Genomic DNA, 27,771 nt, shown 5'->3' with positions numbered 1-27,771 from the left:
TCAGTGTGCTCCAGTCCTCTCTGTTTCTTTTCAATTTAGAAATTTATCTGAAGCTAATATGACACTTCAGTCATTGAAATTAGTCAAATAAGTAGATATTTTTCCAACATTACAGCCTTTTTTAGAGCCAAAGTTCCTCATAACTTCTACCACAGCTCAACAGGGAAACACTTAGGAGACACAAAGAGGGAATTTGCTGAATAATGCTAAAAAGACTCCACATGTGGCAGATATCCACTTGATATGACTAACTCAGAATGCTGAAGCTTCATATAAGCTTCAGATAAACTTTTAAATGCATTTTTGCATTAATTGATTGTATGGACACACTGTGGATTTTAGCCCCCCCCCATCATTCAAAGGCACATTTGAAGGGGATCTTTTAACAGCCAGTATGAATAGGAGGAACGATTACAGCGAGGAAAACCCCTGTCACTGTTCATATGGACACCTGACTGTTGTTTTAAGACAGACTTGAAAAACCGTGAACCTGTCAAGTTTCATTATGCAAAACAAACTAGAGACAAAGGACCACACAGGGGCATTTTTTTGAGGTAGTAGCTGTATTCAAATGATTGACAACACAATCACCCCCTCTCCCCTGTACCAATGTTTCAGCTACAGAAATGACAATACTTTTCACAAAATGTCTTACTTTCTATACAGCACTCAATCAAATGTTAAAATGAAATGATTTAACTCACTACCACAGATGACTAATACTGTCAGGATGCAGCATTTGTCTTCATATTCTTTTGCCCTCTCGTTTTACTTTTAAAAAAATGAAACTAACGTTCCAAGGCTAAGCAAAAGAAACTAACCATACAATAAAGCAAAGAATTATCAATGGCAAAAACCGTTTTCAGAAAAAATACTAATGCTTTGTAGAAGTACATGTGAACACAGTATTAGAGTATCATGGAAACTTGAACTGTTAAATCATTAGGGGCAGTTGTAGTGTTTTAATGTTCACTCATAAAACAAAATATAAAAAAAGAAGTCACAAACAGAGCACCAAAATGTAACAGGAGAAAAAAAATCAAAATTATTGTTAACTGTAAAAAAACCACAATATTTAAATACATTTGTAACTACTTGGCTCCTTCACACGCACTCGATCAGACCAAGGCTAAGTAAACCAAGGTAAACCAAAAAAAAGACAAAAGCACCAAATTGTAAGGAAGATGAGAAACAAAAAGTTCTAGTAACTAATGAAGAAATATTCTTCTCATTTTCCATCTGATCAGCGTCCACATTTTGTTCCAGGACAACCGGGTGTTTTTATTTTCTCTTTCTGTCTTGAGAGCATCGTGGACAATACCTGCATGACATTAATAAAACACAAAGCATTAACAATTAGATGACTGACTTGAGTGAGTAACAATTTTTATTGCACATATTGAGAATAGGATTGTACATTACAGTTTCCATTTTAGTTAATGAGTTTTCTTACCATTTGCCTCTTGGTTTGGTTGTCAGGCCCACGCATGCAAAATGGAACCACTCAATGGAGCACTGGAGATAAAAACAGATAACGTATTGTTGAATGTCCTCCAAATGGCACATTTAATCAAGACAAAATACAGTGTTCAAAACACACAATCAAAAACAATATCAATCTTTTTAAGGAGAGACAACACTTATGTGTAGTGAAGCTTCTCCCGATAAGTCACTCGCTCTGCCATCTGTGACCTTATCAAGATGACACGTGATTCAAATAACTTAATTACAACTTCAATTTTTTATTATCACTCTTATTTAATCAGTTTCAGGCCTGTTCCCTAAAACTACATTGTCATGACCTTTGTTATACTTACATTGATAAATTTGGTACTTAAAGACTCAGCTGGCGATTATCTATGTTTTTCTTATTGTTAACAAATCTCATCTGCAGAGCAAAATAAACGATGAATCAATCCTACTTACAAGTATTGTGTGTGTATCCAAAGCCTGATATATCGTATTCCTCTGTGCCGTAGACCTCTGTTGTTGTCCAAAAACGATTAAAAACGTGTAAATGAGCCACACCGTAGCACAGGGTGGCAAGTTTTCACTCTCTGGAACGTATTTCCATGTCCGTAACAGGCCACCACTATTTTTACTGTTTGGAGCTGTTTCTAAACAAGCTACAATAACCACTGTCTTCAGGGATGAAGGAACATGTCACTCAGTGCAGCAGTGTGGCTCACTGATGTGTTTTGATTGTGTTTTTGGACAACAACAGAGATCTACAGCACAGAGGAATATGATATATCAGGCTTTGGATACACACACAACATTTGTAAGTAGGATGAGCTCATTGTTTGTTTGGTTCTGCACATGAGATTTGTTAACAATAAGAAAAACACAGAAAATCACCAGCCATGTCCTTTAATGTTATTGTTATTTAAATAAATACACACATAAATAAAATCATAAGAAGTTTAGACAGTCTATTCACATTAAAGGTCCTATGAAATTAATAAATGCAGGGAATTGATCGAGGGGCTGATCAAAAACTCAGATGACACTTAACAGCACATTTCTCTGTTTTCAGTTTAACAGCGGCTGAAATTGACACTAAAATGAGAATTGGTGGTCCACCTTAAAGATCAGTCCACCTTAAATGAGCCTAGTCATGTTAGGCTAACCCACTTCAATAGACAAGTCTTTTCTTGGTCTTAGAAAGTGCAGCATTTATTAACTGACACAATGTAGCCTGAACTGTACATTTACTGCAAGACTGACAATTTACTGCTAACCTTTTCCTCTGCTCCACTCGCATTTACCGTCACTTTCCTGCCACTCGCTTTCTGCACTCGCTCAACTGCACACCTGCTACGCACACACATTATGCACTGTCCTATTCCTTAACAGAGCTATGCTACACTTATAACAGTACCTTTCACGTAGATGTCCTTTGAAGAATGAGGAGAGGGAGGATGACAAAATTCCACGGTAACGTAGGGTGTTATCGTGCTCACACAGTGTGCAGGTGAAAATCATTAGTAGCTCATTGATATTAATGATCGTGTGAAATTTTAGCAGCGGTGCTCATAATTCTGCAGCGGCGGTGCATCACTGCAGATTGAATATAGGGGAAACACTGCAACCTCTCTGCATGTACAGAACCATTCAAGAGTTTGGGCACACTTTCCCATTCCCTTTAATGAGACAGTGTGTCCAAACTTTAGACTGGTACTTTAGTTTTGTCTGGTGGCTTCCACACTTGCATTTGCAATTAGCATTATGTTGTTTGTCCCAGGTGAGCTCTTGTCACTTCTCTCCTCTCTTTTATCCTTTTATTCCCTTTATCCCTACTATCCTTATTTTTAGGGTATCAGTTCAATACACCACTAACAACAATAATGAGGAAAAAAATGTTCCACATAGTCCTCCTTCAACTCTTCAACTGATGTAAGGCATTATTTATCCACAACAATAAGATTTAGATTCAGGATCCATTTTGTAGTGTTTATTTCGTTTACTTTTAAATTCTCATATCAAATCCCTCACAACATTAAGTCCTGCATCAATATTTTGTTTAATAAAGAAAAATATCAAAAGACGCAGAGAAGTTACAATCTCCTAAAAGCAAAAGGGGCCATGAAACAAAACTCACATCAGTGTTGTCACAGCCGATCATCTCGCCGTACGAGACCTGATGACACAGACAGTAGGTGGGTTCATTGGGGTCCACTGGCATGTCCAGCACATCAGATGGGTGCACATTCCCAAAGTTGGTCGCAGGGCTGTTGAACTCTCCTCTGAAGATTGAGAAAAAAAAAAGCATTGTATAAAAGGGACTGTAATTATCTAATGAAATTGTAACACTAATTAACATCAATTATAAACACAAGGTCATCAAAAGCAGGAAAGTAGATATAAAACATACGGTTGAAGGAGTTTGACTTTCTTCTGTGCACTCTTTGGACTGCCGTCTTCATCCGAGCTCTTCACTTTAGACCTTGTTTTAGCTGACTTCTTTTCCTTCTGTCTGGAGTCAGCTGGAGTTACACAAACACTTACAGTTAGTATTAAATAAGTTTGGATTTATCTGCCAGGATAGTCCTCGATATAAAAAATACAAAGGCATATAACATAGTAATATAGTTGACACACACCTTTCTTTCCCTTACTGGAGGTGGAATCATAGTCTGTGCTCTCGATCTGCTTTTCCTTCAGGTCAGCCTCAAATCGGGCCAGGTCTGTGTCAAGACGTCTGATGTGTTTGTCAACCTGCAGAAGAGAAAATGGAGGTTCAGCAGACTGAATGTAATGCATACTCCATGGTTATTCAGCACTGTAGTTTTTTTTATTCATATTAACTACAGACATAAAGCAGTGTGTCTGATACTAACCATCTCATAGGTCTGCATGGCCAGTTGCACCTTATCATCTCCATACTCCTTACATTTGCTGTACGACTGCTGAATCTGCCTCAGTATGGAAAGCTTTTGCTCAGAGGAAAGAGTCCGGGCGTTGGCTGTGTACTCTTTAGCCAGGGAGTCTATCTGTCCTTTGAGATCTAACAGAGAGACAAGATGGAAAAAATCTCTAAAAAAACACTATGAAAGTTAAATCATCATTACCGATGTGATAAAACTTTAATCTGTACAATAACAGTTTGTGAAATATAAAGATCACTTCAATGGCAATATAGTGAAATGAAATGTTTGTTTTCTTGTTTCAACATGCGAGGATATTTATATTATTTATGCCTCTAAACGATATTGAGCAACACACGACACTGATGCTGTAGGTGATGTTGTTTAAAGACAAGATATTATCAGACATTTTATTATATCAAGATAAACCCCTCGAGATGTATCATCTCGTTTTCAAGGGGGCCCCAAACATACACTCGCAAAACAAATGGAAAACAAAACAGTAAAAGACACAATAATATGTAACACAAAACAAAAACAAACAATAAACTAAGTAACAAAAACAGAAGAGTTACAACCTTAGACTAGAAACAATCAAAAGAAAAATGATCCATCTATAAATGAACAATGACAACTTGTGTTTCAACAATTATTTCCCAGTTCATTGTTCTCACCCTCTGTGCGTTGATCTAGATCTCTCATCAAATTGAAGTTTCTCTGCAACTCGAACGGCAGGTTTTCTATGCCTGGTGTGGTGAAGAGGGAAGAAACACAACACTTTACTTTCACAGAAACCAACATGTAATCATAACTTTATTTTTTGTATGGTAGGGTTGAAAACCAATTTTTCGGTCCCCCGGCCAAATGGTTAGTGAATGTTCACAATTTACCAGCCACTCAATAGATTACCATTGTTTTTTTTTTGGCTGGTGAGTAAAGCAAATCTACCAGCCAGTTGCACATTTTACCAACATTTGGCTGGTTGCTGGTGCTAATCTTGCGCCCTGATTTATGGTTTATTTGATGGGGACAGATGCAGTGTACATAGAGATACAGCTAACCGATTCAAGTATCATAGTATCGATAGCGGATGCTAATTTGCAACACACTCATCTCTAAAAGGGCTTTTGTGAAAATAAGAGATAAAAACAGTGAGGTAAAAAGAAGGTAAACTGAGTACAGTAAGATACAATAAAGCAAGCAGGACACCTAACTAGCTGTTAGCTCAGTTTTCTCTGCGTACTGATGCTCTCTAGCTGCCGTTGACGATGGTGTTAAAATTGAGCTACTACTCATAAATATTAGAGTAATAACAAGGGGCAAAAATGCTAATGACCTCGCTTAGTGAGTGAAATTCAGCTATATTCACACGGTTAATGTGTGTGCAACGCAATGTCAAACAGCATCATTTCTTCGCTACGCTGTTCCAGCAAATAGACTGAGCCTACACCCGCTGACCGTTAGGAAACGGTTAAAGCCTTATGTTGCGCCCGCGGGTTGACTAGAAGCTATATCACACATTAAAACTAAAAACTTCAAGTATCTGAGTGGTTTGAAACCCTTATCCAACATTTGTGTGTGTGATAAATAGCTTACTGTCCAAATAATGCTCCAAATACATCCCCGCCGCCATCTTGGACAATGTAAACAACACAGCTTCCGGTGAACAATGATTGGTTGTCTCCACTCACTTGACAACACTGATGGAAGACTAATATGTATCTGTATCAAAAAATTACATCAATACTAGGAAGCTGGCGTTTGGTAAGCCTTTTTAATATAGTATATTTTACAGATAGACAGGACTCACAGTGAATACACTTTCAATGTATTTCCAGCCAAAACATAAAGTTCTCCTGCGCTCAAAAATGTGTTTTTTTTCTTGTTCCTACAGTTGGATGTTTGAGCCTCACTGTGCAGAATGATGTATGTGCAGAGTTTGACACTTGAAGGCTGTTTTCACATTCATGTGCTAAAAGTGGAAAGTTTCTCTGAGCTCACTGAAAATCCCATTTAAAGGGGGTCTGCCTACGAGCATGATTTATGACATCACAACTAGTTTTGAAGCCAGTTCTGGACCAATATTCCACTTACACAAGTGTGATGTGGAAACTTGACGCCTCCACTGCACAAACACTGAGACTTTACAGTAAAGTAGGAGACATCTTGTGTTCAGCAGTTAAAGGTGCAGTGTGTACAATTTAGTGGCATCTAGAAGAGATGGAATATAATATTGATCAGTATGTTTTAATTAGTGTATAATAACCTGAAAATAAGAATGATTGTGTTTTCATTACCTTAGAACGAGCCCTTTTTCACAAATCATGCTCATAGGCTGACCCTTTAAAGTCAGATTTTCAATAAGCACAGAGAAACTTTCCACTTTCAGTAGATGAACATGAAAACAGCCTTCTTTCTCACAATTCTGCACAATGAAGCTCAAACATCCAACCAAAGGAACAAGAAAACCACATTTTTGGGTGGAGGGGGACTTTAAAGTCAAGAGTTCTCTAATTACAGTGACTGGTCAAAAATTCAACTTTAAGATATGTAATTACACTCTGACAAGTAACAGTGAACCACTGTGTTGCATGAAGAATCTGAATAAATATTCTGAAATTCAATTTTGAATATTTGAAATGCAAATTTTCTCCATTTACATTATTACTAGTCAAAACTCAAATTGACAATACATTCAATGTAATTCAATTCAATAATTTTGGGTCTTTAAAAATAAGTTAAAACTTGTCAAATGTCAGTTGTAGATATCTGAAACCAGAGTTATGACTAGTTAAAAATTGACAAGTCAAAATGTATCCATATACGTCTATAATGTAATTAGAGATGGTCAAGTCAAAGCTATTAGATGCTAAAAGTGCTTGTGATAGGTGGCATGAACATTGAGCTCTACCCATCACACAACTAGATCGTCTAGATGTACGTAAAAAACAAGTAAAGCTTTCTACTGATGAATGATGAATCAAACAAGTGATGAGAAAATGACCTTAAAAGATTTATTATGTCTCAGATTTACAGATGTCGTCCCACCTTGCATTTAAATCAACAGACACACATAATGAATATTCTGTAATACAAATAAAAAAAAGGATGACCCAACATTAGCAAGAGTATATTTTACCAGTCCAATTCATCTGTACACAGTCCTGTTACAATCATATTTGACTGACAAGTACAGTATGACTTCTCAGAAAAGACATGAATACTCTTTAGCTGAAGGGTAAGTCTGGGCTGAGGTCGCTCTGTAAGGAAACTCTACAAAGCTCTTACATAATCTAGTACATTTCAACACACTGTACACATGGTCAGTCTCCACCGGTTTGTTTCTTCAGCATGTGCTTCAACTTTTGGAATTTATTCTTTCCCATTCTATTCTTCGCTTTCGTGGGTGTGTTTCTCTTTTTGCCCTGCTTTTTCTCAAATCTGCTCCCTTCCTTTTTGTCAGCTTTTGATGTTTTAGTCTCATCAGTTGCCTTCGCTGTGGACTTCTTGGCCCCCGTCCTCTTCACAGTCTCTCCATCCATCTTGGCAATCTTTGCTTTTTTTGGTCCGGCAGATGAGCCCTTTTTGCCTTTTGGCTTGATGTTTGCGGTTTTCTTGGCAGCTGTTCCATTGGCTTGGACTTTTTCCTTTGTGTTGCCTGCCTTGTCAGGGACGGTCTTCTTGTTCTTGTCACTTTTGGATGGTTTCTCATCAGGAGAATCCGTAATTTCCGTCGCCTCAGGAGCCTCTGCATTCTCCTCTTCTAAATTAGTAACAGACAGAGGGTGAGTTCACAATGAACAGAGTAACTATCGTGCTGAAAGTCAACATGTAGTGATAAGAAGAAAATGTTACCTTTCCCTGCGGGTGCAGTTGGGATTACATTGGAGAATTTCTTCAGCTTGGCCACAAAAAACCCATCCATGTTGTGAGAATGAGGATAAAACCGCCGTGAGAGCTTGAGAGAAGGATGGAATCTACGTTCTTTGAACCTAAATGAGAAAATGTGCGGTGAGAGTCAAAGAACTTGCCTTTCAAAAACTCCAACAACTGAGTGAAAACACACATATCTTACTTACCTGGTGAAGCCTTCCTTGCCAAAATCAAGTCCAGTGGGAACTAACTTTACATTCCTTTTCTTTAAAGCGTAGTCCACCACCCATTCATTCTCCTCCACCTAGAGGAACACATTAATAACACGTTAATAATGCTCTGCTGAATAATGTAGACCACACTGACAAATAACATGTGTGAATTACATGCATATACAGTACACATACCATTATAGAACAAGTGCAGTAGATCAGATATCCTCCTGTAGAGGACTCAGCATTAACAGAGTCAATGGCAGATAGAATCAGCTCTTTCTGCAAGTGGGCAGAGCGCTGGATGTCTGCCTCGTCCTATCAGGAAATAATGAGGATCACAGCAAAATAGTATTAAAACACAACTAAATAAAACAAATGCACGTGTCTGTATGAATGTATTCGTAAGAGTAGTGAATGTTGTTTTACCTTACTGGTCTTCACAGCGGGGTCTTTAGCGATGACTCCTGTGCCTGAGCACGGAGCATCAAGCAGCACTCTATCAAACCCACCCATTACCTGTAAGCAACATTTGCAACATGTTAGTAGACTATACACATCTCTAGAATAAATCTAAACCACAGATATATTGCTAGTAAACACGTGCATGCACGTTACCTTTGGGAACTGCCTGCCATCGTAGTTGCAAACCACTGTGTTTGTGACCCCCAGACGGTGGATGTTGCCAACTACACTCTTCAATCTGTCAGCGTTGGCGTCGTTAGCCACTATCACCCCTGTGTTCCTCATCAGCTGAGCTAAGGGTGAAACATTCACATTTACAGTAGCCTTCAATACATTTTATTTCCACGTGAGAAAAGTATGCATTTACTAAAGAAATCACAAACTGCAGTACATCTTACCAATATAGGTGGTCTTGCCTCCCGGAGCCGAGCTCATGTCCAACACAAGCTCTCCCTCCTGTGGCGAGAGCGCCATGACTGGCAGGAAACTGGAGGCTCCTTGCAGCATATACTGACCAGCCAGATACTCTGGAGTGGCACCTGTTATATAATATGATGGGAATTAAACATGACATTTTCTCAACCTCAGGAAATATGCTCATGCACTAATGCCTTCAACAATATTCCTTGGTGCATGCTGCATGAATAATTATGGATGGATGGATGTAGAATTTTTTTTTCTCAAATACAGCTATAACATAAAAAACAAATTCATCTTCATTCACTGATTATCAGATGATGGTACATTGAGTCTTACAATAAAATACACACTTAACTAAAGTCCCTGTCTCATATTAACACTCATGTGGCTACAATCGTCACATTCGCCAATAAAAACACTTAGTAGCTGAAGTAAAATGGCTGACTCTCTTACCAATAGGTACCGAGGAGTCGTAGATGACCAAACCCACTTTGGACCATTTTCCCAGTGGATCAAGGTTCACTCCTCTGTTGATTAAGGCCTAAACAAGGAAATACATAGAGACCACTGTTCAATATATGAGCACTTGAAAGCAGGTTGACATTTCTAGTCAGGTCATCTGATGAGTTTCGCTGTGTTCATGGGTGGTTACTACAATAATTACATAATGAAAACTGAAGTAAACAGAGTATTAAATTTTGCATTTAAAAAATTTGTGACATAGCTGTATATATTATATTTACACCCCTGACGACATCAATAGATTCCTCAAATGTCCTACATATTTTCTAACAATTCTAATCTATTGTGTATTTAATATTATGTAACATAATACAGTTGCAGATAAACATAACAATGATGTTTTACTAAAACAAGCAAGATTCAAGATCTGCATTTCAAGGCATATATGACTCATATATTCCTTTCATTAGAAGTGCTTGGTTATACTTTGAGAAATTAAAACAGATCAACTTTGAATGACCTTTTTCTGTAAACTTACTGTTACTGTAAAAGATTCTGTGAATTAAGACACTTTGAAATATTGCGTTTGGTCATTCAATCCATATCCCCTCCACCCCTAGAAGTTACCTGTGCAAGGTCCCGCCTCCTCGTTTTCAGTGTGTTGGTCCGAATAGTGACAGGTCTGTGAATTTCATTGGCCTCGAGGAAATCAACCAGCTGTTAACAAAAAAAGAAAACAAACTTAAACACTTCACAATCATTTAACTCGACACACAGTCTCAACCACATCTAGTATCATGAGCAGTTGTTTACTTATCCAGACTCCTAATCTGACAACAGGCACAACTACAAACTTATTTAATTGTGTACATTCACTTCTCATGGCATGAACATGAAAATTTCAGTAAAAAACACACACCTCTGACAGAGGGAAGAGGTCTATTAATTTCTCGATGAGGAAGATGTTGTAGCTGTAATAGGTGCAGAGATCCTTCTTCAGAAGAGAGATGTACTCTGCTCTCTCTTTACCCTCCTCCCTTTTTGTTGAAAAATTACAAAGGACATCAATGTTGTCCTTTATTCTTTGATAGATTGTCTTCAGGTCTAGTGGCAAAACACCTACAGATGCAGATAAGGAAAAGATTTAGTTTGCAGGACAGTTAAATTTGCTGCTTTTAAATACAAGAATATAAGTGGAAACGACTCACCTTCCTTCTCACTTTCCTCTGCCCCGGGTAGCCTGAATTTATCCATTTCATCTATGTTGGCTTGAACTGTGTCTTCCTCATCCATGTCAGCATCTGATTTGTTTTCATCATCGTCATCATCATCATCGTCGTCTTCGTCTTCTTCATCATCGTCGTCGTCATCTTCATCACTCTCTAGACCCATGGTTTCCTTCAGCTTTTTCTCTTTCTTGGCTGCACGCTCGATAGGAAGGAGCTAAATGGGAAACAAAACAGGGAACAAAATCTAACGTGATTGGTTGTCGCAGAAAGTCGTTAAATTCTACTAATAACTGAGTTTTTACCCTCAAACTTTGAAAGATAGATGTTTCACATACCTCCTCTCCATCACTCTCCTCTTCAGCTGCTTCTTCGCCGCTGCCATCATCAAGTGTACCGTAGTCGTCAACCATTTCTTCATCATCATCATCTTCTTCTTCATCATCGTCATCCTCCTCCTCCACTTCTTCCAATCCTAGTTTTGCACCCTTCTTTCCTTGGTCTTTTCCTCCCTTCTTCTTCTGCTGCTGCTGTTGCTGCTGCTGCTCCTCCTCTTCTTCATCTTCTTCTTCCTCCCAGTGCTCATCACTGTCATCCTCGCCTTCAGGTTCATCAATTTTGCGCTTCCTCTTTGCTGGTGTCAGCCATTTACTGTTCTCATCAGTGAATCCTTTAAATAAAATTTTTAAAAATAAATAAATACCATATACTCTGTGATTCAGACAGTTACACAAAGCTCACATATAACACTTGAAATGATGAAAACTATATAATCTGCCATTAGAAGGACGAATCTTTCTTTTGTTTTTGTCAAAACCTCCTTTTGTACTGTTACTTCATCAGTGCAGATGCATCACATTATATTCTGCTTACAGTTGATACCCTGACAATCCTTTAAAAACATGTCACTAAATGACATTTGTCACATTACATCCTTCTTATATCAAGGTAAAAACTGTACATTTCTATGAGTAGCATCAATAATGTCCTTTGTATGTCAATAACATCACAACATCATTGACTGTCACTGATGTAGTTACCTTTCTTGGGCTCCACAACATCTTTAGGCGTTTTCAATTTTTGGTCTCTCTTTGCAGCTCTGGGAAATGACAATATGAATGAGCAACTTGGAAACAGAGAGTGTCATTTCATGTTATTCAATCTCACATCATCTTACCTTTTCCTGCCTCGACTTGACAGACGTTTTGGTCCAGTATCCTCTGCAAACAGAAAAAAAACCCACTTCGATAAACCAGCCACAATGATGCAGTCAGCAAGATTTTATGTGGTTGTAACATTCTACAGTACACGTTTTCACAGTCAATATGTCTTTTTGAAGAGCTGAGATAAATGGCTCCATAATTACCATCAGTTAGAAACTTGACCAGCTCGGTCTCTGCCCCTTGCTGCTTCTTGGTTTTCTTCCCGGGGCCTCTCTTCACCTTGTTGGTGGGATCCAACTTCCGACCCATGACTCTCAGCTACAAGGCCACTCTGAGAAGAAAAAGAAAACAAAGATATGTTCAAAACTTAACAAGGATATGTTCAAAACAATAATGTTAGTGTGTAAGAGGAGAAGCCATAATTGTTCCTGTCTTCAGACAATGTAATGGGACTTATTTGTTTAGATGCAGACAGTTGGAGGACACCATATTAGAGACAATTGAGTGATGCGCTAGATGTGCATGATTACATATACCTTATTACTACTTTAAAGTTAACTCATGTTGTACCTAACTTAAGTTAATTCCAAAATAATTCAAAAATTGCTCTCATCAGGCTATATGACCCCTACTGTCCGCTCTGGTCAGCAAATGAATGACATCTGGTAAAATCATCACTGCCTGGTACAAAATCAGGACAGCACTTAGTTGATTGTTGCACTTCTTTCTTGTTGAAATCATGAACTGTGAAGCAGAGAAGCTGCCAAAGAATGATGAGCACTGAATGTAAATCTAACCAGTGTGGTTTTGATTATAGAAAAAGGAAATTGAACCAGCTGATGAAAACACATTTGCAGACAAACTCTATGTTTAGTTTGCAATAGAAGACGGAAGCGCTGCATGATTCTAATGGCTAATACGACAGGTGCTCTTTAGTGAGGCAGGTAAAAACACAAAACACAACATCTAGAAAGTCTTCCTTGATATTTGTCCGTAAGTGGTGCAGACAAACACAAAAAAATTGAGGCACTCCGTCTTCAGGTTAAATAATATTGTGATTTTTTTTCGAGTATATTTGAGCATAAACTCTATGTTATAACAAGTGAATAGTGCTACCTTGAATCTTAAAACATATGCAGTAACTTATGTTAATTTAAGTAAGTGTTTTATAATCAACAGCATTGCCATTCAGAATAGAAAACAGTCACAAACATCCTTCATTTCACTGTAACTACACACTTGTTACTTATATTTCCTAATACTAGGTTTAACGTATTTAAAATTCATTCAGAACTACATTGCTGGACACGGAAATATGTGAAATTATAAGGTGACTGTTATTATCCTTTAGCAGTGACAGAGAGAAGCGATATGACATTATGACCAGTTAAACAAACGTTACTCCGTTTGCAGTGTTTGCAAAAATAAAAGCTAAGTTTTCGGTTATTAATATTATCTGATTAAGTCTTTGGCCACCGAGTGAAGCTCAGCAGCGTTTCATATACTCACAGTTAAATCTGTTACTTGTTGAGCCGACTTCTGATGGTAAAATGTAGGATAAAACACGCACACGTGAAATTTTCCTTCAACACGTTGTAGAAGAACATCCGGCGCACACAAGTGACGTAAGCTCTTCTTTTTATTTTTTTACTTTATTGAGTAAATGAAAAGGACCAGTTACATTCTTGTAAACAAAATGCCAAGGGGGTCACAAACAACATATTAGAAATAGAGAGAAAAATTGAATACAAAATAAATAATGAAAAATTTAATACAGAACAAATAAAACAACAGAATAGTTGAATAAAGACATTAAGAACAATACACTATTGATATGAATTGAATTGAACTGAATTGAATTCAGTGGGCTTTACTGGAATGGAAGTTTTCTGAACCATGTTGCCAAAGCATCAAAATACAATTTGTCCAAATATTCGGACGGTACCGAATAACAATAATATGACCATTAACACAACATTAGGATTTATATATATTAATTATATATACAGTATATCATGTATGGCATATATTTGTGTGTGTGTCCTCTTTTAACCAGCCAATTAAAATCTCTCCCTGCATCCCCGGTTAATAAAGTTTATGGGGGAAAAGGGGGGAGGGGGCGGGGGGGATTTTTACAGTGACGTTAACATTCTGCGACGGTCCTGTAGAAGAAGTGCATCATGGCAGCTGCTAATGGTAACAAACGTGGTCTTGAACATTTGGACGAATATGAACCAAAACCCGCCAAACATCTCCGCAGCCTGCACGACCGTATGGTGGAGAAGCGGCTGGTCGTTATTCTAGAGGGGGCGTCGTTAGAAACAGTGAAGGTAACCCTGCAGCGTTGTGTCTCTGTGTTGTTGTGATGCAGCTCCTGTCTAATCGATCACACCTTTAAATTAGTATACATGAATACATCGAGCTAATCAATATATGTTTTGTGTTTGTTTTGTATTATTCCAGGTCGGCAAAACCTTTGAGCTGTTGAACTGCGACCAACACAAAAATATAATCATCAAAAGTGGAAGAGATCCAGGACACATAAGACCAGATATCACACATCAGGTGATCACTCATTTCAGGATAAGATGAGATAAAATAAGATAGGGCCTTATTGATCCACAGAGGAGGAATTCACATGTTACAGCAGTGCAGAAAACAATGAAACAGGAAGAACTAGGAGTCATAAACATAACAAAATTTTAAAAAGTAAATGGAATTCAATCTATATACATTATACACATTACAATACTTAGGCTACATGACCTGACTTGTGGCTTGTAAAAATAGAAAAGTTGTGTAAAATATGTGCAGAAGTAATGGTTCTGGTAGATGCAGCTACTGCATACACACATATACTTAGGGTGGAGCAGTGTGTGGGGTGGGATGGTGGTTGTGAGTCTTCACAGCTGTGTAATTTAATGTACTGCTACAGTCTTTACTCATGTCTGATGATAATCGGACTGAATTGACATTTAGTTTAAGTTCACTTTTATTTTTTCCATGTTGAATTGCTGAATAATTCTGACATTTGGGCAGCGACTTAGAGGTCCGGAACAAGACAGCATCCTTATTTAAAGATCCCCTCTGCTCAAAAATATGTTTTTCTTCTTGTTACTTTGTTTGAGCTTCACTGTACAGAGTGATGTATGTGCAGCATTTGACACTAGAAGCCTGTTTTCACATTCATCTGCTGAAGGGGGAAAGTTTCTCTGTTCTCACTGAAAATCTGAGTTTAAAGGGATAGTTTGGATTTTTTGAATTGTGGTTGTATGATGTAGTTATTCATAGTCAGTGTTTTACCTGCGGTAGATTTGGGTAGGCACACTCCCAATTTGGAGAAGCAGGCCAAGTATCGGCATGGAAACTAAGCAACGTACTACTGTGGACGGAGCCAGCAGCGAAATGTATTTTAGCCACCTTAAAACATCAATATCAGTTTAAGGGTACGCTATATTTAGAATATGTTCACCAGTTTACGTTGCTGTCAGACAGCCCTTTCCTTTGGCACTACATTTTCTCAACCGTAGAACTTCTGTATTCCTCCGCATGCTGCACACTATATTATATATAAGTCCATGTCCTAGTAAATTCTGATTTAATGTCTTTGTCTTGGTTATTGTTTTTGCCTTTTTGTTTTAATTCTGTCTTGGATCTATCTTTATCACCCTCTTACTTGTTGTCTTTTTGCTTGTTTTTCTTTTTTTTTTCCATTGTTGATAAAATTGTTTTTTGTGATAGTGTCATGTTTCCGTACTTGTATTGTAAATATTTGCAATACAGGGGGGGAAAAAAAACATACACAAGTGTGATGTGGAAACTTAAAACCAGCAGTGCACATAGATTATTGATTTTGAATGAGGGAGAAGGAGTAGATGTAGCTTTAAGAATTTCTAACTAGGTAATTGAACACAAATGCAGTATTTTTTTTTTTTATATGTCTGGAGGGGATCTTTAACTGATCTGGAGGGGATCTTTAACCTTTTATAATTATGGCTTGAAAGTAGATGACTATATAAATGACATAGGTAACATAAAGATCTTATTTCTTTCCACTAGTGTCTGCTCATGTTGATGGACAGCCCGTTGAACAGGGCAGGCCTGTTGCAGGTTTACATCCACACAGAGAAAAACGCCTTAATAGAGATCAACCCACAGACCCGCATCCCAAGAACCTTCACCCGCTTCTGTGGCCTTATGGGTAAACTACCAATGTTATATGCTTTCTGTGTATACACTACGTATATGTTGAGTCGATCTTTGTGTAGTTACAGTACAAAACAGTCACACCTGTGTCATGGTTTTGTATCCTGACCTCTTCCCCTCCTCAGCTGCTGTAAACGTTTCCCCTTTGTCCTCTTTTATCTTAGTTCAGCTGCTGCACAAGCTGAGCGTCAGGGCGGCTGACGGTCCTCAGAGGCTTCTGAGAATGATTAAAAACCCCGTGTCTGACCACCTTCCTCCCGGCTGCCCCCGCATCGCCACCTCCTTCTCTTCTGGAGAGGCAGTCTGCCCCCGCTCTGTGGTGCCAGATGGACCGGCTGCAGTGGTGATTGGAGCGTTTGCACATGGAGCGGTGAGAAACGGCTCTAAATGTTCGCTGTTTTCAGTTTTAATTGTCAGATGTCTGTTTTACTGATCTTTCTTTATGTCTTTATTAGGTCAACGTGGACTACACAGAGAAGACCGTGTCCATCAGTAACTACCCCCTCTCTGCGGCACTGACCTGTGCCAAGATGTGCTCCGCATTTGAGGAGGTGTGGGGTGTCCTGTGACAAACAGTCAATCAACTACTGATCCTGACCTGGCAGCGACAGAAGACCACATGGACATTTTTTTTGAATGGACTGATGATGGACATGATGAAGACCAAACGTCAGAAGTGATGGTACATGGACAGCAGACATGTATCCTGTCATGTATGTGTACACGAGTATGATGATGTTTGGCCATCATGTGGAATATACATCCATTTTTCTACAGAGCGTTTCTTGTGAGCTTTTGTACCAATTGCACCACTTGCTTTGGATTTTGTATTATGAATTAATACAGTTGCGTTAAAATTATGAATAAATACAGTTACATTAAAATGTACAATTAAAACATGAGTGATCTGGTTTCATACAGACTAGGAAGACTTAATAGAAGGAAAAAAGTAAAAAAAATAATACATGGTGATAAAGTACATGGATTTCCCTGAGAACATGCAACTTGAGCATAAAATAAAAGGAAGACATTTTAAGTATCATAAGAAAATACGTTTTCAACAAAGCTGACAAGTCAAAAGAATATAATCAATTTCAGGTTGCTGGAAAGGTTTCGGTTTATTGCTGCTCACCATAAATTAAATCCAAACACAAATTCTAATAGTAAACGCTTCTCCTGGCCACCCTACGCTGCCGTGTTCTTGATCTTAATCTCATTTTAAGAAGCCTCCGTTTTGGTTGTTGTCTTCTCCAGGAAGATTTATATGGATAGAGGTTTTGCTTTGGTCTACGTCTCCGAGCCCTTTGAGTCTTCCTCTGTGATTTTCGAAGCCATACCACTCGGTTCTTCACAGATCTGCGTTTTGATGATTTTCTTCTTACTTTGGGTGTCTTGCGTCTTGGTCTGTATGATTTTGCTGCTGGTTTGCGAGTCTTGCCTTTTGGTTTTTGTGATTTTGCTGCTGATTTGCGAGTCTTGCCTTTTGGTTTTTGTGATTTTGCTGCTGGTTTGCGAGTCTTACCTTTCGGTTTTTGTGATTTTGCTGCTGGTTTGTGAGTCTTGCCTTTCGGTTTTTGTGATTTAGCTGCTGGTTTGCGAGTCTTGCCTTTCAGTTTTTGTGATTTTGCTGCTGGTTTGTGAGTCTTGCCTTTTGGTTTTTGTGATTTCGCTGCTGGTTTGCGAGTCTTGCTGTTTGGTTTTCTGGATTTCCCTGCTGCTCTGGTAGTCTTTGTGGCCTGTGTCTGTGACTCTCCTGTTTCTTTGGGGGGGTTGCTGCTTGTTATGCTTTGTTTCACATCTTCTTTTGGTTTTGGAGAATTCATTTCATGTGTCAAGCGCACTGTGTCAGCCAGTTTCTGAATTATGTAGAAAATAATAGATTGAAAATTACTAGTGAGAAGACAACCCTGTTGTTTACAATTTCTACATTGAAGTTTTCAGTCAACACTGCATCATATGAGGAAGAAAACTGCTGCTGCTCTCATTAGGTTGAAACTTTCAAGTATGTTCCACTTACTTTTGGCCACAACACAATATACTGCATATATAACATGTACAGAGCAGTGCAGCAGTAATTTTCTGCCCTACTTTATGTCATTCAGTGTTGTATTTCCTGTTAACTGAGTCCAAATTTACAGGCAAACATGCAGCATTTACATGTTACTAGATTATGTGGGCAAAGACTCCTTACCTTATTGTTCAGTCTGATGAATGATGCATTTCTCGTAGTTCGTACAAGTGTCTCGTTGTTAACTAGCCTTTTGGTCACCACATTAACCTGCCTGTTGTTCTTGGTGACATTGTAGCCTCCAGCAGCCAGTGTCTGCTTGAGCTCTGCCATAGACATGCCACCTCGGTGTTTGCACTGAGAAACCACACTGAGAATGAGCTGGGAGACATGATGCGAAGCCAGCGGCACAGTGTTTGTCTTGGGTGCATTCTCAGCCTCAGTTTGAATCTGGTACTTTAAGAGGCGAACAGGAGTCTCTGGAAAGTCAACAGAGTTGAGATGAGGTTGTGTGATGAGTCAAAAAATGAATAAACTAAACTAGACAGAGGATATATGAATACAGAATCAGCATCTTGCTCCAAGGAGCAAGTAAAAGTACCAATAAAGCAATGCAAAAATACTCCATTACAAGTAAAAGTAGTCATTTCGTCCCTCTGACTGATATATTATATATGACATCATTAGATTATTAATACTGAAGCATCAGTGTTAGAGCAGCATGTTACTGTTGTAGCTGCTGGAGGTGGAGCTAGTTTAAACTACTTTATATACAGTTAGTTTAATCCAGTGGTTCCCAACCTAGGGGTTGGGTCCCTCTAAAGGGTTACCAGATAAATCCTAGGGGTTGTGAAATGATTAATAGGAGAGGAAAGAAGAAAAAACAAAGTTCGGATACACAAATCTGTTTTCAGTTTTTGGACTTTTTCTCTAATCTTTGCTGAAATATTGCATCATTTGAACATTTATAGAAATGAAACCATGTGAGAAGTTTAGAGGGAAAAATCACTATTTAGTGGAGCTGTTAACAACTCACAGACATCTGAAATGTGACCCCGACTACACACTGCTCTTTCTAAGATGTTAAAAGCCAAAAAGGTTGGAAACAACTGGTTTCATGTTAATATGTTGTATTTTAAAAGCTTGTTATATTATCCATTGTGTCAAATCTTCATGTGAAAAGTAACTAAAATAAAATAAATGTAGTGGAGTAGAGAGTACAATATTTCCCTCTGAAATGTAGTGGAGTGGAAGTATAAAGTAGCATCAAATAGAAATAGTCATGTAATGTAGAAGTACCTCAAAATTGTACTTAGGTATTGTAGTTACTTGAATACTTAATTAACAAATCTTGGTAAAAAAAAAAAAAATACTGTCAATGTTTTATATTAAATAACTTTTTGTTTTAAGCTTTGCCAAAAATGATTAGCTTTATATTAGCAAGAATATGTAGCTAATGAGCTCCAAGTGGTTCAAACTTAACTTACTGTATATTTTCTTTGTTTAAAAAATGTCAGACATCAATATATCTTTCTAAAATCTCCAGCTGACCGCATGTGTGTTATAAGTTTTATAGATGAAACATGAATTTGTCGACTGTGAAGTGTTTTGTCAGTCGTTGGGTAAATTAACATGCTAACATGCTAACATGATGTTAGCCGTTACTCACTCGGCAGAGAATCGTTTCTCTCTCCTGCGGACTCCTTGTGCTGGATGGCTCGTTTCAGTAGTCGGCCCAAACGTTTGGCTCCTGCTTTTCCCAGGCCTTTCCCAGCCGGAGATTTAGAAGGTCTACCTGATATCAGCCGGAAAGGTATATTTTCTCGTGATTTAAGGCTGATGTTAGCATTTCCCTGTGCCCTCCTGAATGAGAAATTTTTTGCAGTTGCTTTTCTCCTCATTTTTTTGTTGGTAGCCTATTTCATACTTCAAAAAGAAATATGAAAACCCTCCAGCTGATTGTTGGAAAGTTTGACAGACACATATGGCCTGTTTTTACAACAGTAACTGTATAAACTTAGAAAAATAACAATTCATTTGTTGCTAGGTAACAGCAGGTTTAGGTGATTGTCTGCATTACCTAAGAGACAATATTATACTAAAAAACTGATAAAACATCATAAGCTTAATTAAGAGCTCATTTTAAACTCATCAGCATTTATTACGACAGTTTACAAAGTGAAACTTGAAAAAAAACAGCTTTTCAAATAATTTCATTCGTGTAGCACCTTTCATTCAAAAAAATGCAGCTCAAAGTGCTTTACAACAAAAGAAATTATATGCACCAAGTGCTTCACATGAAAAAAAGACATAAAATGAACATAAAAACATGAAATTGTACATAAATGTTTATTCTATTTATAAAATAAGAATATTACATCTAATACTAAACCTCTTGTGCAATTAATGGAACATGCAAACACATCTTAACAATAATAAGGCTCATACAAAAACAGTTTCTTGGCTTGTACATAGCCAACTGCAGGTAGTCTTCCCATAAATTTTTGTTTATTTGCAACATGCCAACATACACAGTGTGCTTACTTAACTTCTACCGCACAATCCAGAATATTCAGAAACAAAAAACATCCTGTTGGTCGCCTATTCAGCATCTTTGTAATAACTCCTGCTGGGTTTTATTAGGGCACTCTAGGCTTGTAGGACACAGGTGAGATTTGGCACAAATGGCTGTGATCAAGAAGGACGGCTCCAAGGGCATGAATTTACTGTATGGGTCAGAGTCACAGTTAACCTGCGGGGAGGGAATAAATTGAAAGATGTGGTACCAGGTGTAAAGAGGAAATGAGATTTAAAAAAACTGAAAGAGATAATAAAAACACAGTACCTGAGAAAAAGATGTGAGAAACAGACGAGTGTGTGAGAATCCTAAGATGGAAGTGTCACCCGGGTGGTTCTTTAGACTCTGGTGATAAGCCTGAGGAGTAAAGGGTGGACAAAATGTGGATGAGTGTAATGTTGTTGTCACACACACACTCACACACACACAAGCCTGAAGATGGCTTCTCACCTGCAATGCTATCTTCAGTGCAGAATACTGCACCCACACCTCCTGCTGCTGTGCTGCTGAGAGAGAAAACGCTCCACCTCCCCCTGCTTTCTCTGTCACAGTGAGGTAGTGAGTCCACACGCATTCCCCCACAGCATGCACCGACTCACTCTGAGAGTAAACTACAACACAACAGAGACACTGATATGATATCACAGTAAACACTCTATAGATGGAGCAGAGAAGAAAAAATTTATATAAAAACCTAAACATTTAAATTTGACAAATATGAGCTTCTCTTACTATCAGGCAGAAGCAGGTGGAGGATATCTTTGGCAATGAGGAAACCCAGTGCACCGTAATTCATAGCTCTGTTTAAAATAAGTAAAGTGTTTACTATGATGGTCAATAATTAGTACAATATGTAAAACTCTTACCACTGCATGCTATTGTATACTTTACCTGGGATAGGTAGCATGGAAGAGATGAGGGACAAACATTCCCATTGGAAAGATGAGCTCATTACCTCGGAGAAATGGTGTGATAGACAAACTAAAAGGAATGAGAAAACATAATATATTAATACATGCTCAGGAATCCATATTCTGTAACATTCAGATTTAAAGCAGACACTTACACGTCAGCTGCCTCATCCTGCCCAGTCAAGAGTTTACTGCGTCTCTTCTGCCACACGGACAGTAGCTGGACGTAGTTGGAGAAGAAACTATGTTCGCTGACTGACACCTGAAATTGTACAGGTTGTGGAGTGAGTGGTGTTTTCAGCTGTAACTGCTCTTTGCAGTTGCAAATATAAAACAGCTGTACTCCTAGGTTTTCATTGTTGAGTGCTTCTGAAATCACGTTGACTATTTCTATTCTCTCATTGAATACTGAGGTAGTGATGAATAAAAGATAAGTTTGAGTTGGTGGTCAAAAACTTAAAACCAAAATACTAGATACTTAGATTTCTGTCCATTTTCATTAAATGCATTAAGACAGATAATCTCTATTGTTAAATGGGTTTAACTTAGGTTGGTAGATTTAAACCCTCTGGGAAAAAAAAAGTTTAATCGCTGGCCTTTAGAGCTGCAACTAATGATTATTTTCATTATCAATTAATCTGCCAATTATTTTCTTGATTAGTCAATTAATGTAAAGTGAAATGTTGAAAAATATTGAAAAAATGGCATTCACAATTCCTCAAAGGCCGCGTTGATGTCTTAAAATTGGTTGTTTTGTCTGACTAACAGTCTAAAATGTTAAGATATATTTAATAAACTTCCATAAATGAAAAAGAAAAACGGCAAATCTTCACATTTGAGAAGTTGGGACCATCAAACGTTTGGCATTTTTGCTTGAAAAATGACTGAAATGATTAATCAATTATCAAAAATAGTTGCCAATTAATTTTCTGACAATTGACTAATCAGTTAATCGACTAATCATTGCAGCTTTACTGGGCTTTATCAGGAATGAGCCTAATATCTTCATTACACCTAGTTTATTAGAGCCATTGGAGGTCAGTGATGTACCTCAGAAAAAAGCAGGTCGAGCTCGGCTTCATCAGCGATCTCCTCTGTAGTCCAGAGTCTTGGAATTCGAGACTGAACCTGGAGGCAGAGAGGCCCTAATCAATATCAAAATGCAGTTTCAAAGAGAGAAGTACAACAACAATCCTTGCTGCACGTTACCTGTTCCATAGACGTCTGATCTGTCCAATTGAGTTCATGTAATTCGGACTTGAGGGAGGAAAAAATGTTTTGAATAATCTCCTCTGCCTGTTGAACAACAAAAGTCTTCAGTACACTTTCATATCAGCCTTATTAATTTAATCTCTACTGAACTCATACTGTCCCAAACCCCCCGATGTCTCCTCACCTCTCTATGTGCCGCCCTGTCTCTGAGAAGGTGTGTGAGAACCGAGTCAAATCCTCTCTCAGTTTCCAACACACAGTGTTTCCAGCGAGGAACTGCCTGGAGCGAGAAAGATTTGACTCAAACAAACCAACTCATAGGTCACATTTATTTAGAGAATACTGAAGCTCATGGTGTTTCCTCACCTTTTCAGAGTTACCCGGAGCCACAGTTTCAGAAAATCTGGAGTCCATGGCCGGCATCAGGGTGTGCAGCAGATTTAGGACCATGTAAGTATGAAGGGAATTACTGAGTGGAATCAAAGCAGGCAGGAAAGGGTCAGAAACAACAAACAGAAAAGGTCTACGGATGTTTGATTGTGGGTTGATCCGTGTCACTTACAGTACCTGGCGCTCAGCTCGTGCCTGTTCAGCCATTTGGTAATGATGCGGGACATTTGCACAATGTAGGGTAGGTTATGCAGAAAGATGTGATCGTCTTCAGTGAGGTGGAGTGGATGGAAAGCAGCCTGCAGACAACCCAACCAATCAATGGCAGGGGCCTGGCTCTGTGGGCACGCACACATTATATAAATATGAATCATTACAGTGGTTTCAAGCACAGTACATGTGTGTAGTGACAGCCTCCCCTCTCCTGTACCTGTAGCTCTTTGATGGTCATGCGCTGATAGAGCTGTCCTTTTGACAGGCGATAGGGCAGAGGTGCAGCAGCCACAGCGAGCTCAGAGGACAGAGAGATGAACATCCCCACATGGATTATGCTGGTGCTGGATGGGGACCCCAGCAGGGCCAGGTACCTCTGGCATGATGCTAAGAACGGACGTAGCGTCTAGATGAAAAGACAGGAGGATGCATTAGTGGGATGGAAGAACATCGCACATTTCATATAAATATATAGATCAACAGATGATTGACTGTCATTTACCTGAGTTTTAGCTTGAGACTTCTGCGTCTTGCTGTTCCATTCAATCGGGATCAACAGGTCTGGCTGATCAATCTGTTGACAAAGATTCTTCGGTTAATGCAACGGCACAAAGCTGCTTTACCATGACGGAATTTAAGAAATACCAAATGATCCTAATTGATACTGGCCTGTATGTATTTTTTGGTTGTCCCGTTGGCAGATTCATTTGGGTCTTTGCCAGCATAAAGGTTGAAGAATGGAAAGGTGGCGTAGTCTCTCATTAGCAGGCTCAAGGTGGAGTTGAAGTCAGTCTGATTCCACTGGCCTGATACTGCCCAACCTCCAAGCTGCATATATATAGAGAGAGAGAAAGAGGTGGGGAAGAAAGACAATGAGGATGGTTAGAAACAAGAAAAAATGTGACCCTCACAAATAATGCATCTCCTATATGAGACAATAAGCAACAAACATATAAAGGTGTGGTCGCTAATTTTATGTGGAATAGGAAAATCACACATTACTACTTATAATTGTAACACCGCCTTTTGGGCAACCAATCTAATTTTAAAAAACACTGCTATATTAGCAGTCGGATGCATCATTTCTCCATGTTTTGCCTGAGATGCTGTGTATGAAGTGAAAGGCGATCATTTCTTTGGGGATTTATCAGCTCAAAGCCTACATTTTAAGGACATATAATTATCTCACTTTCTGGATGAGTGTGAGGAAGGGCTCTGCTCCAGCACTCTCTATGGATATGGTGTCCAAACAGGAACGGTAGAATCCTTTGGCCTTCTGCACTGCTGAATTAGTCGTCCTGTCATTGGATTCTGACAGATACATACAGGAAAACACAATTGATATCATACAATAAAGTGACATGCTTTGTAATACACCAATGTGATTAGATTAAACAATACAAAAAAGCACTTTGATATACATTAGAGACCATTTTTAATAAAATGTGGCAGCAGACTCCTACCCAAAATCTCCCTGAGATACTGCAGCAGCACATTTTTTCTGTTCAGTATTTTCCCCTCTCTCAGTCCTCTGTCTTCTCTCTCCTCACTTTGTCTTCTCCTCTTTGCCCACACGGCCTTTTCCCTCTGGTTCTGTGGATGTCCGGGGATGCCGTGCCCTCTTTGCCTCCCCCCATTGTCTGGTGAAAATCTGTCAGATCCACATGAGAACAAGAAGTAGTCACAGGGCTGCGTGAAGGGATCAGCAGACATGGAGAGATGGGCTGAGGCCCTTTGACAGGCTTGGGAGAGACATGGAGTCACTGCAGGAAAGAGTGAGAGAAGAGTTAGGCAAAATGACAAATTCTGAATTTATTGTGCATGTTGTATTTCTCTAGAGACCTACCGGCGCCTTCCTGGTTATAACTTCCACTTTGGAGATTATGATGCATGTAGTAAATCAGTCCCAGAATGGCAGCAAACAAGCAGAACATCGAAAAGAGGAGAGAGAGAAGCCTTTGACGTTTTATCCACAGTGGTTTGGCTTCTTCACTGAGCTGGTGCTCAGGGTTAGACTCAAACTCTAGTTGATGAAGCTCAGGCTGGAGCTGAGCTTGTTGCTGGGCCTCTGAAGGATCTTGGGTGGGGAGTGGCAGCTGAAGCCCCTTCTCAGGTTCTGGCTGTGACGATGGTTGGACTGATAGCTGAGGCTGGAAGTGAGTAAGTGAAACAAGAACGTAAGTAGATCAACTGTAACAACAAATATACTTCTTATGTGGTTGCTTCAGTAATGTTTACTGGTGCAGATGTTAGTACGAAAAATGTAGCCAACTGTTTCCAAACTTTTTGGCTTGTTACCCTCTATATCCAAGAAATGCCCACTCACAATCCCTCGTCACAGGTTGCATATTTAAAGTATGTGTGAGCTGTAAGCTGTTAAATCTTAGAGTGATGTTCTCTTTTGAGGGTGTATCAGTCCTGAAGGGGTGAAAATCTCCAATATTTTGCAATAAAAAAACAAAGATATGGGAAACTATTTAACAAATCTTTGTGTAATAGTTTGTTTTCCTTCTTCTTCCCTAACTTGTTAATCATCCAGCAACCACGTGGGGGATCCAGACCACACTGACATGGATGAATAACTCAAAAATGACGAGTGAATAGAGGACATCAAGCTATTTTATCATGAACCTACCTTCACACAAATGTCACCATCCATCAGACACATAAAAAAGTGAGTACAAAAGTGTGATTTGCAACCGGGCTCATCCATTCATGCGGCCCACAACATCTACAGGGCTCAACAGTGATTACTGACACCCCAAAATCCCCTTCTCATCCACCTCTCCCAGCACAACATCCACAATATAACATCTAATCAGCAAGTACAGCTGAAGTCACTGCTCTACACAATGCTTCAATTCAGTTTCTGAATGAAACTATAGTGATCAAACATTACCAAGAGCTGTCACATGATGTGAATATTCATGTTTCAAGTTTTAATAAAGGCAAACATGACACTAGGTTAAACTGCTTAAATGTATACTCGCATATCTTCACTGATATGTGATCAAATATAACTTTACAGTTACTGAGTGACTATGAGTGACACAAATGATAATGTAACGGGTGCTGATCAGCTGCTTGTCTATGTATGTTTTCTCTTACTCAAAGTTTCCACTATTACTGGAAAAATGCTGACAAAAATTATCAGTTTGCATTTTGGGATCCAACACAGTGGGCAGGATAATGTGAACAAACTGCAGATTTAACTCAATGACCTCAAAACCACATAACTTGAATTATATCATTTTCTAGAAGCATGGATGCCTCTGCCCCAATTTCCAGCTACTAAAACATTCACAGTAACCTCATTGCCATGTGAACACAGTCAACACAGCTTCATAACAACATGGTCAGCTTTTTATTTTTGTGAAGATCCTACCTCAAGCTCTATTGGAGTGTCACTCATTCTTAGCATATGGACGTCTTTCTCTGTTTCTCTCCAACGTGTTACATCCTCTGTGTTTTACATTTGACGTTTTACATGTGCTGCCTCCTCCTTCTCCGTCAAGCAGCTGTCATCTCAGCTCTCTATCTCTTTTCATCACTCACTTGTCTCCTCATCTGACGCTGATAAAAAAAAAACTCCTAGCAAGCTACGTCTTACTCTCCTCTCCAGACCCCTGATGGTCAATCTAGGTTTTACTCTGGAACATGCATGGGGGGGGGGTTTGTGGTTTGTGAACTGAGGACAAACTCAACATGAAGACTCTAACTCTTTGTTTTCTAAATCCCTCCTGTCTGCAGAGTCAAAGGCATGAAAACAAAAGGCTGAGGCTGGTAAGTTAAGGCCAGCAAATTGTTTTTTGCTTATACATTGTTACATTGAATTGAATGAGGACAAACTCTTCCTGGAAAGTAAACACTCTCAGATGCATACGCACACATGTCCGCTGTCGTCATTATCAGTGCAACACATGGCTGGCAACAACTGATAGAGCAGTTTGGCGTCCTGGAGGTCGTCTAACAGTGTAGCACATCATTGAGAGTCTGGGAGGAAACACGTTTCATGGATGTCACATGGAGGCAGACCAGAAAAAAACATGGTGGCACAAACAAATA

General features: G+C 38.9%; 5 protein-coding genes across 6 annotated transcripts in view; 2 read left to right on the top strand and 3 right to left on the bottom strand.

Moving 5' to 3' along the window:
- Positions 1-552: 552 nt before the first annotated feature.
- On the bottom strand, positions 553-6,069 carry ing4 (inhibitor of growth family, member 4). The gene is made up of 8 exons (XM_044360224.1): positions 5,964-6,069; positions 5,042-5,113; positions 4,341-4,507; positions 4,104-4,218; positions 3,875-3,986; positions 3,602-3,746; positions 1,454-1,515; positions 553-1,321 (listed from the first exon to the last, which is right to left on the bottom strand). Exons 1-8 carry the CDS (start codon positions 5,998-6,000, stop codon positions 1,282-1,284), a joined length of 750 nt encoding a protein of 249 aa, XP_044216159.1. The 5' UTR covers positions 6,001-6,069; the 3' UTR covers positions 553-1,281.
- Positions 6,070-7,367: 1,298 nt separating this feature from the next.
- nop2 (NOP2 nucleolar protein homolog (yeast)) lies at positions 7,368-13,810 on the bottom strand. Its single transcript, XM_044360088.1, has 16 exons — positions 13,698-13,810; positions 12,392-12,519; positions 12,203-12,245; positions 12,066-12,124; positions 11,364-11,695; positions 11,008-11,242; positions 10,719-10,918; positions 10,427-10,516; positions 9,791-9,878; positions 9,316-9,456; positions 9,071-9,210; positions 8,882-8,971; positions 8,648-8,770; positions 8,447-8,544; positions 8,223-8,359; positions 7,368-8,130 (listed from the first exon to the last, which is right to left on the bottom strand). Exons 2-16 carry the CDS (start codon positions 12,495-12,497, stop codon positions 7,691-7,693), a joined length of 2,322 nt encoding a protein of 773 aa, XP_044216023.1. The 5' UTR covers positions 12,498-12,519; positions 13,698-13,810; the 3' UTR covers positions 7,368-7,690.
- A 497-nt stretch (positions 13,811-14,307) lies between these two features.
- emg1 (EMG1 N1-specific pseudouridine methyltransferase) lies at positions 14,308-17,170 on the top strand. Its single transcript, XM_044360228.1, has 5 exons — positions 14,308-14,518; positions 14,652-14,753; positions 16,248-16,389; positions 16,559-16,764; positions 16,850-17,170. The coding sequence occupies exons 1-5, from the start codon at positions 14,369-14,371 to the stop codon at positions 16,961-16,963; spliced, it is 714 nt and encodes a 237-aa protein (XP_044216163.1). The 5' UTR covers positions 14,308-14,368; the 3' UTR covers positions 16,964-17,170.
- Positions 17,171-17,486: 316 nt separating this feature from the next.
- Positions 17,487-27,429, bottom strand: kel (Kell metallo-endopeptidase (Kell blood group)). The gene is made up of 20 exons (XM_044360087.1): positions 27,092-27,429; positions 25,553-25,856; positions 25,170-25,469; positions 24,896-25,017; positions 24,376-24,534; positions 24,209-24,280; positions 23,924-24,112; positions 23,671-23,831; positions 23,470-23,572; positions 23,288-23,383; positions 23,101-23,187; positions 22,942-23,019; positions 22,047-22,153; positions 21,872-21,961; positions 21,713-21,780; positions 21,431-21,591; positions 21,248-21,337; positions 20,072-21,154; positions 18,586-18,881; positions 17,487-18,250 (listed from the first exon to the last, which is right to left on the bottom strand). The coding sequence occupies exons 1-18, from the start codon at positions 27,125-27,127 to the stop codon at positions 21,008-21,010; spliced, it is 2,370 nt and encodes a 789-aa protein (XP_044216022.1). The 5' UTR covers positions 27,128-27,429; the 3' UTR covers positions 17,487-18,250; positions 18,586-18,881; positions 20,072-21,007.
- The window catches only part of fam131bb (family with sequence similarity 131 member Bb), a 54,347-nt gene continuing 46,704 nt past the window's right edge, over positions 20,129-27,771 (top strand). Inside the window, exons 1-2 of one of the 2 annotated variants that reach the window (XM_044360169.1) lie at positions 20,129-20,215; positions 27,457-27,489. The gene's annotated coding sequence lies outside the window, so the exon portion shown is untranslated. Of the gene's footprint in view, positions 20,216-25,862; positions 26,381-27,456; positions 27,490-27,771 lie in introns of those variants that run through there. The other variant, XM_044360167.1, reaches the window with a different exon arrangement.

This window comes from Thunnus albacares, chromosome 8, assembly GCF_914725855.1.
Source record: "Thunnus albacares chromosome 8, fThuAlb1.1, whole genome shotgun sequence".
In the NCBI taxonomy this organism is placed as follows: Eukaryota; Metazoa; Chordata; class Actinopteri; order Scombriformes; family Scombridae; genus Thunnus; species Thunnus albacares.
Note: the sequence above shows the minus strand (reverse complement) of the source record. Positions and strands in the feature narration are given on the sequence as shown.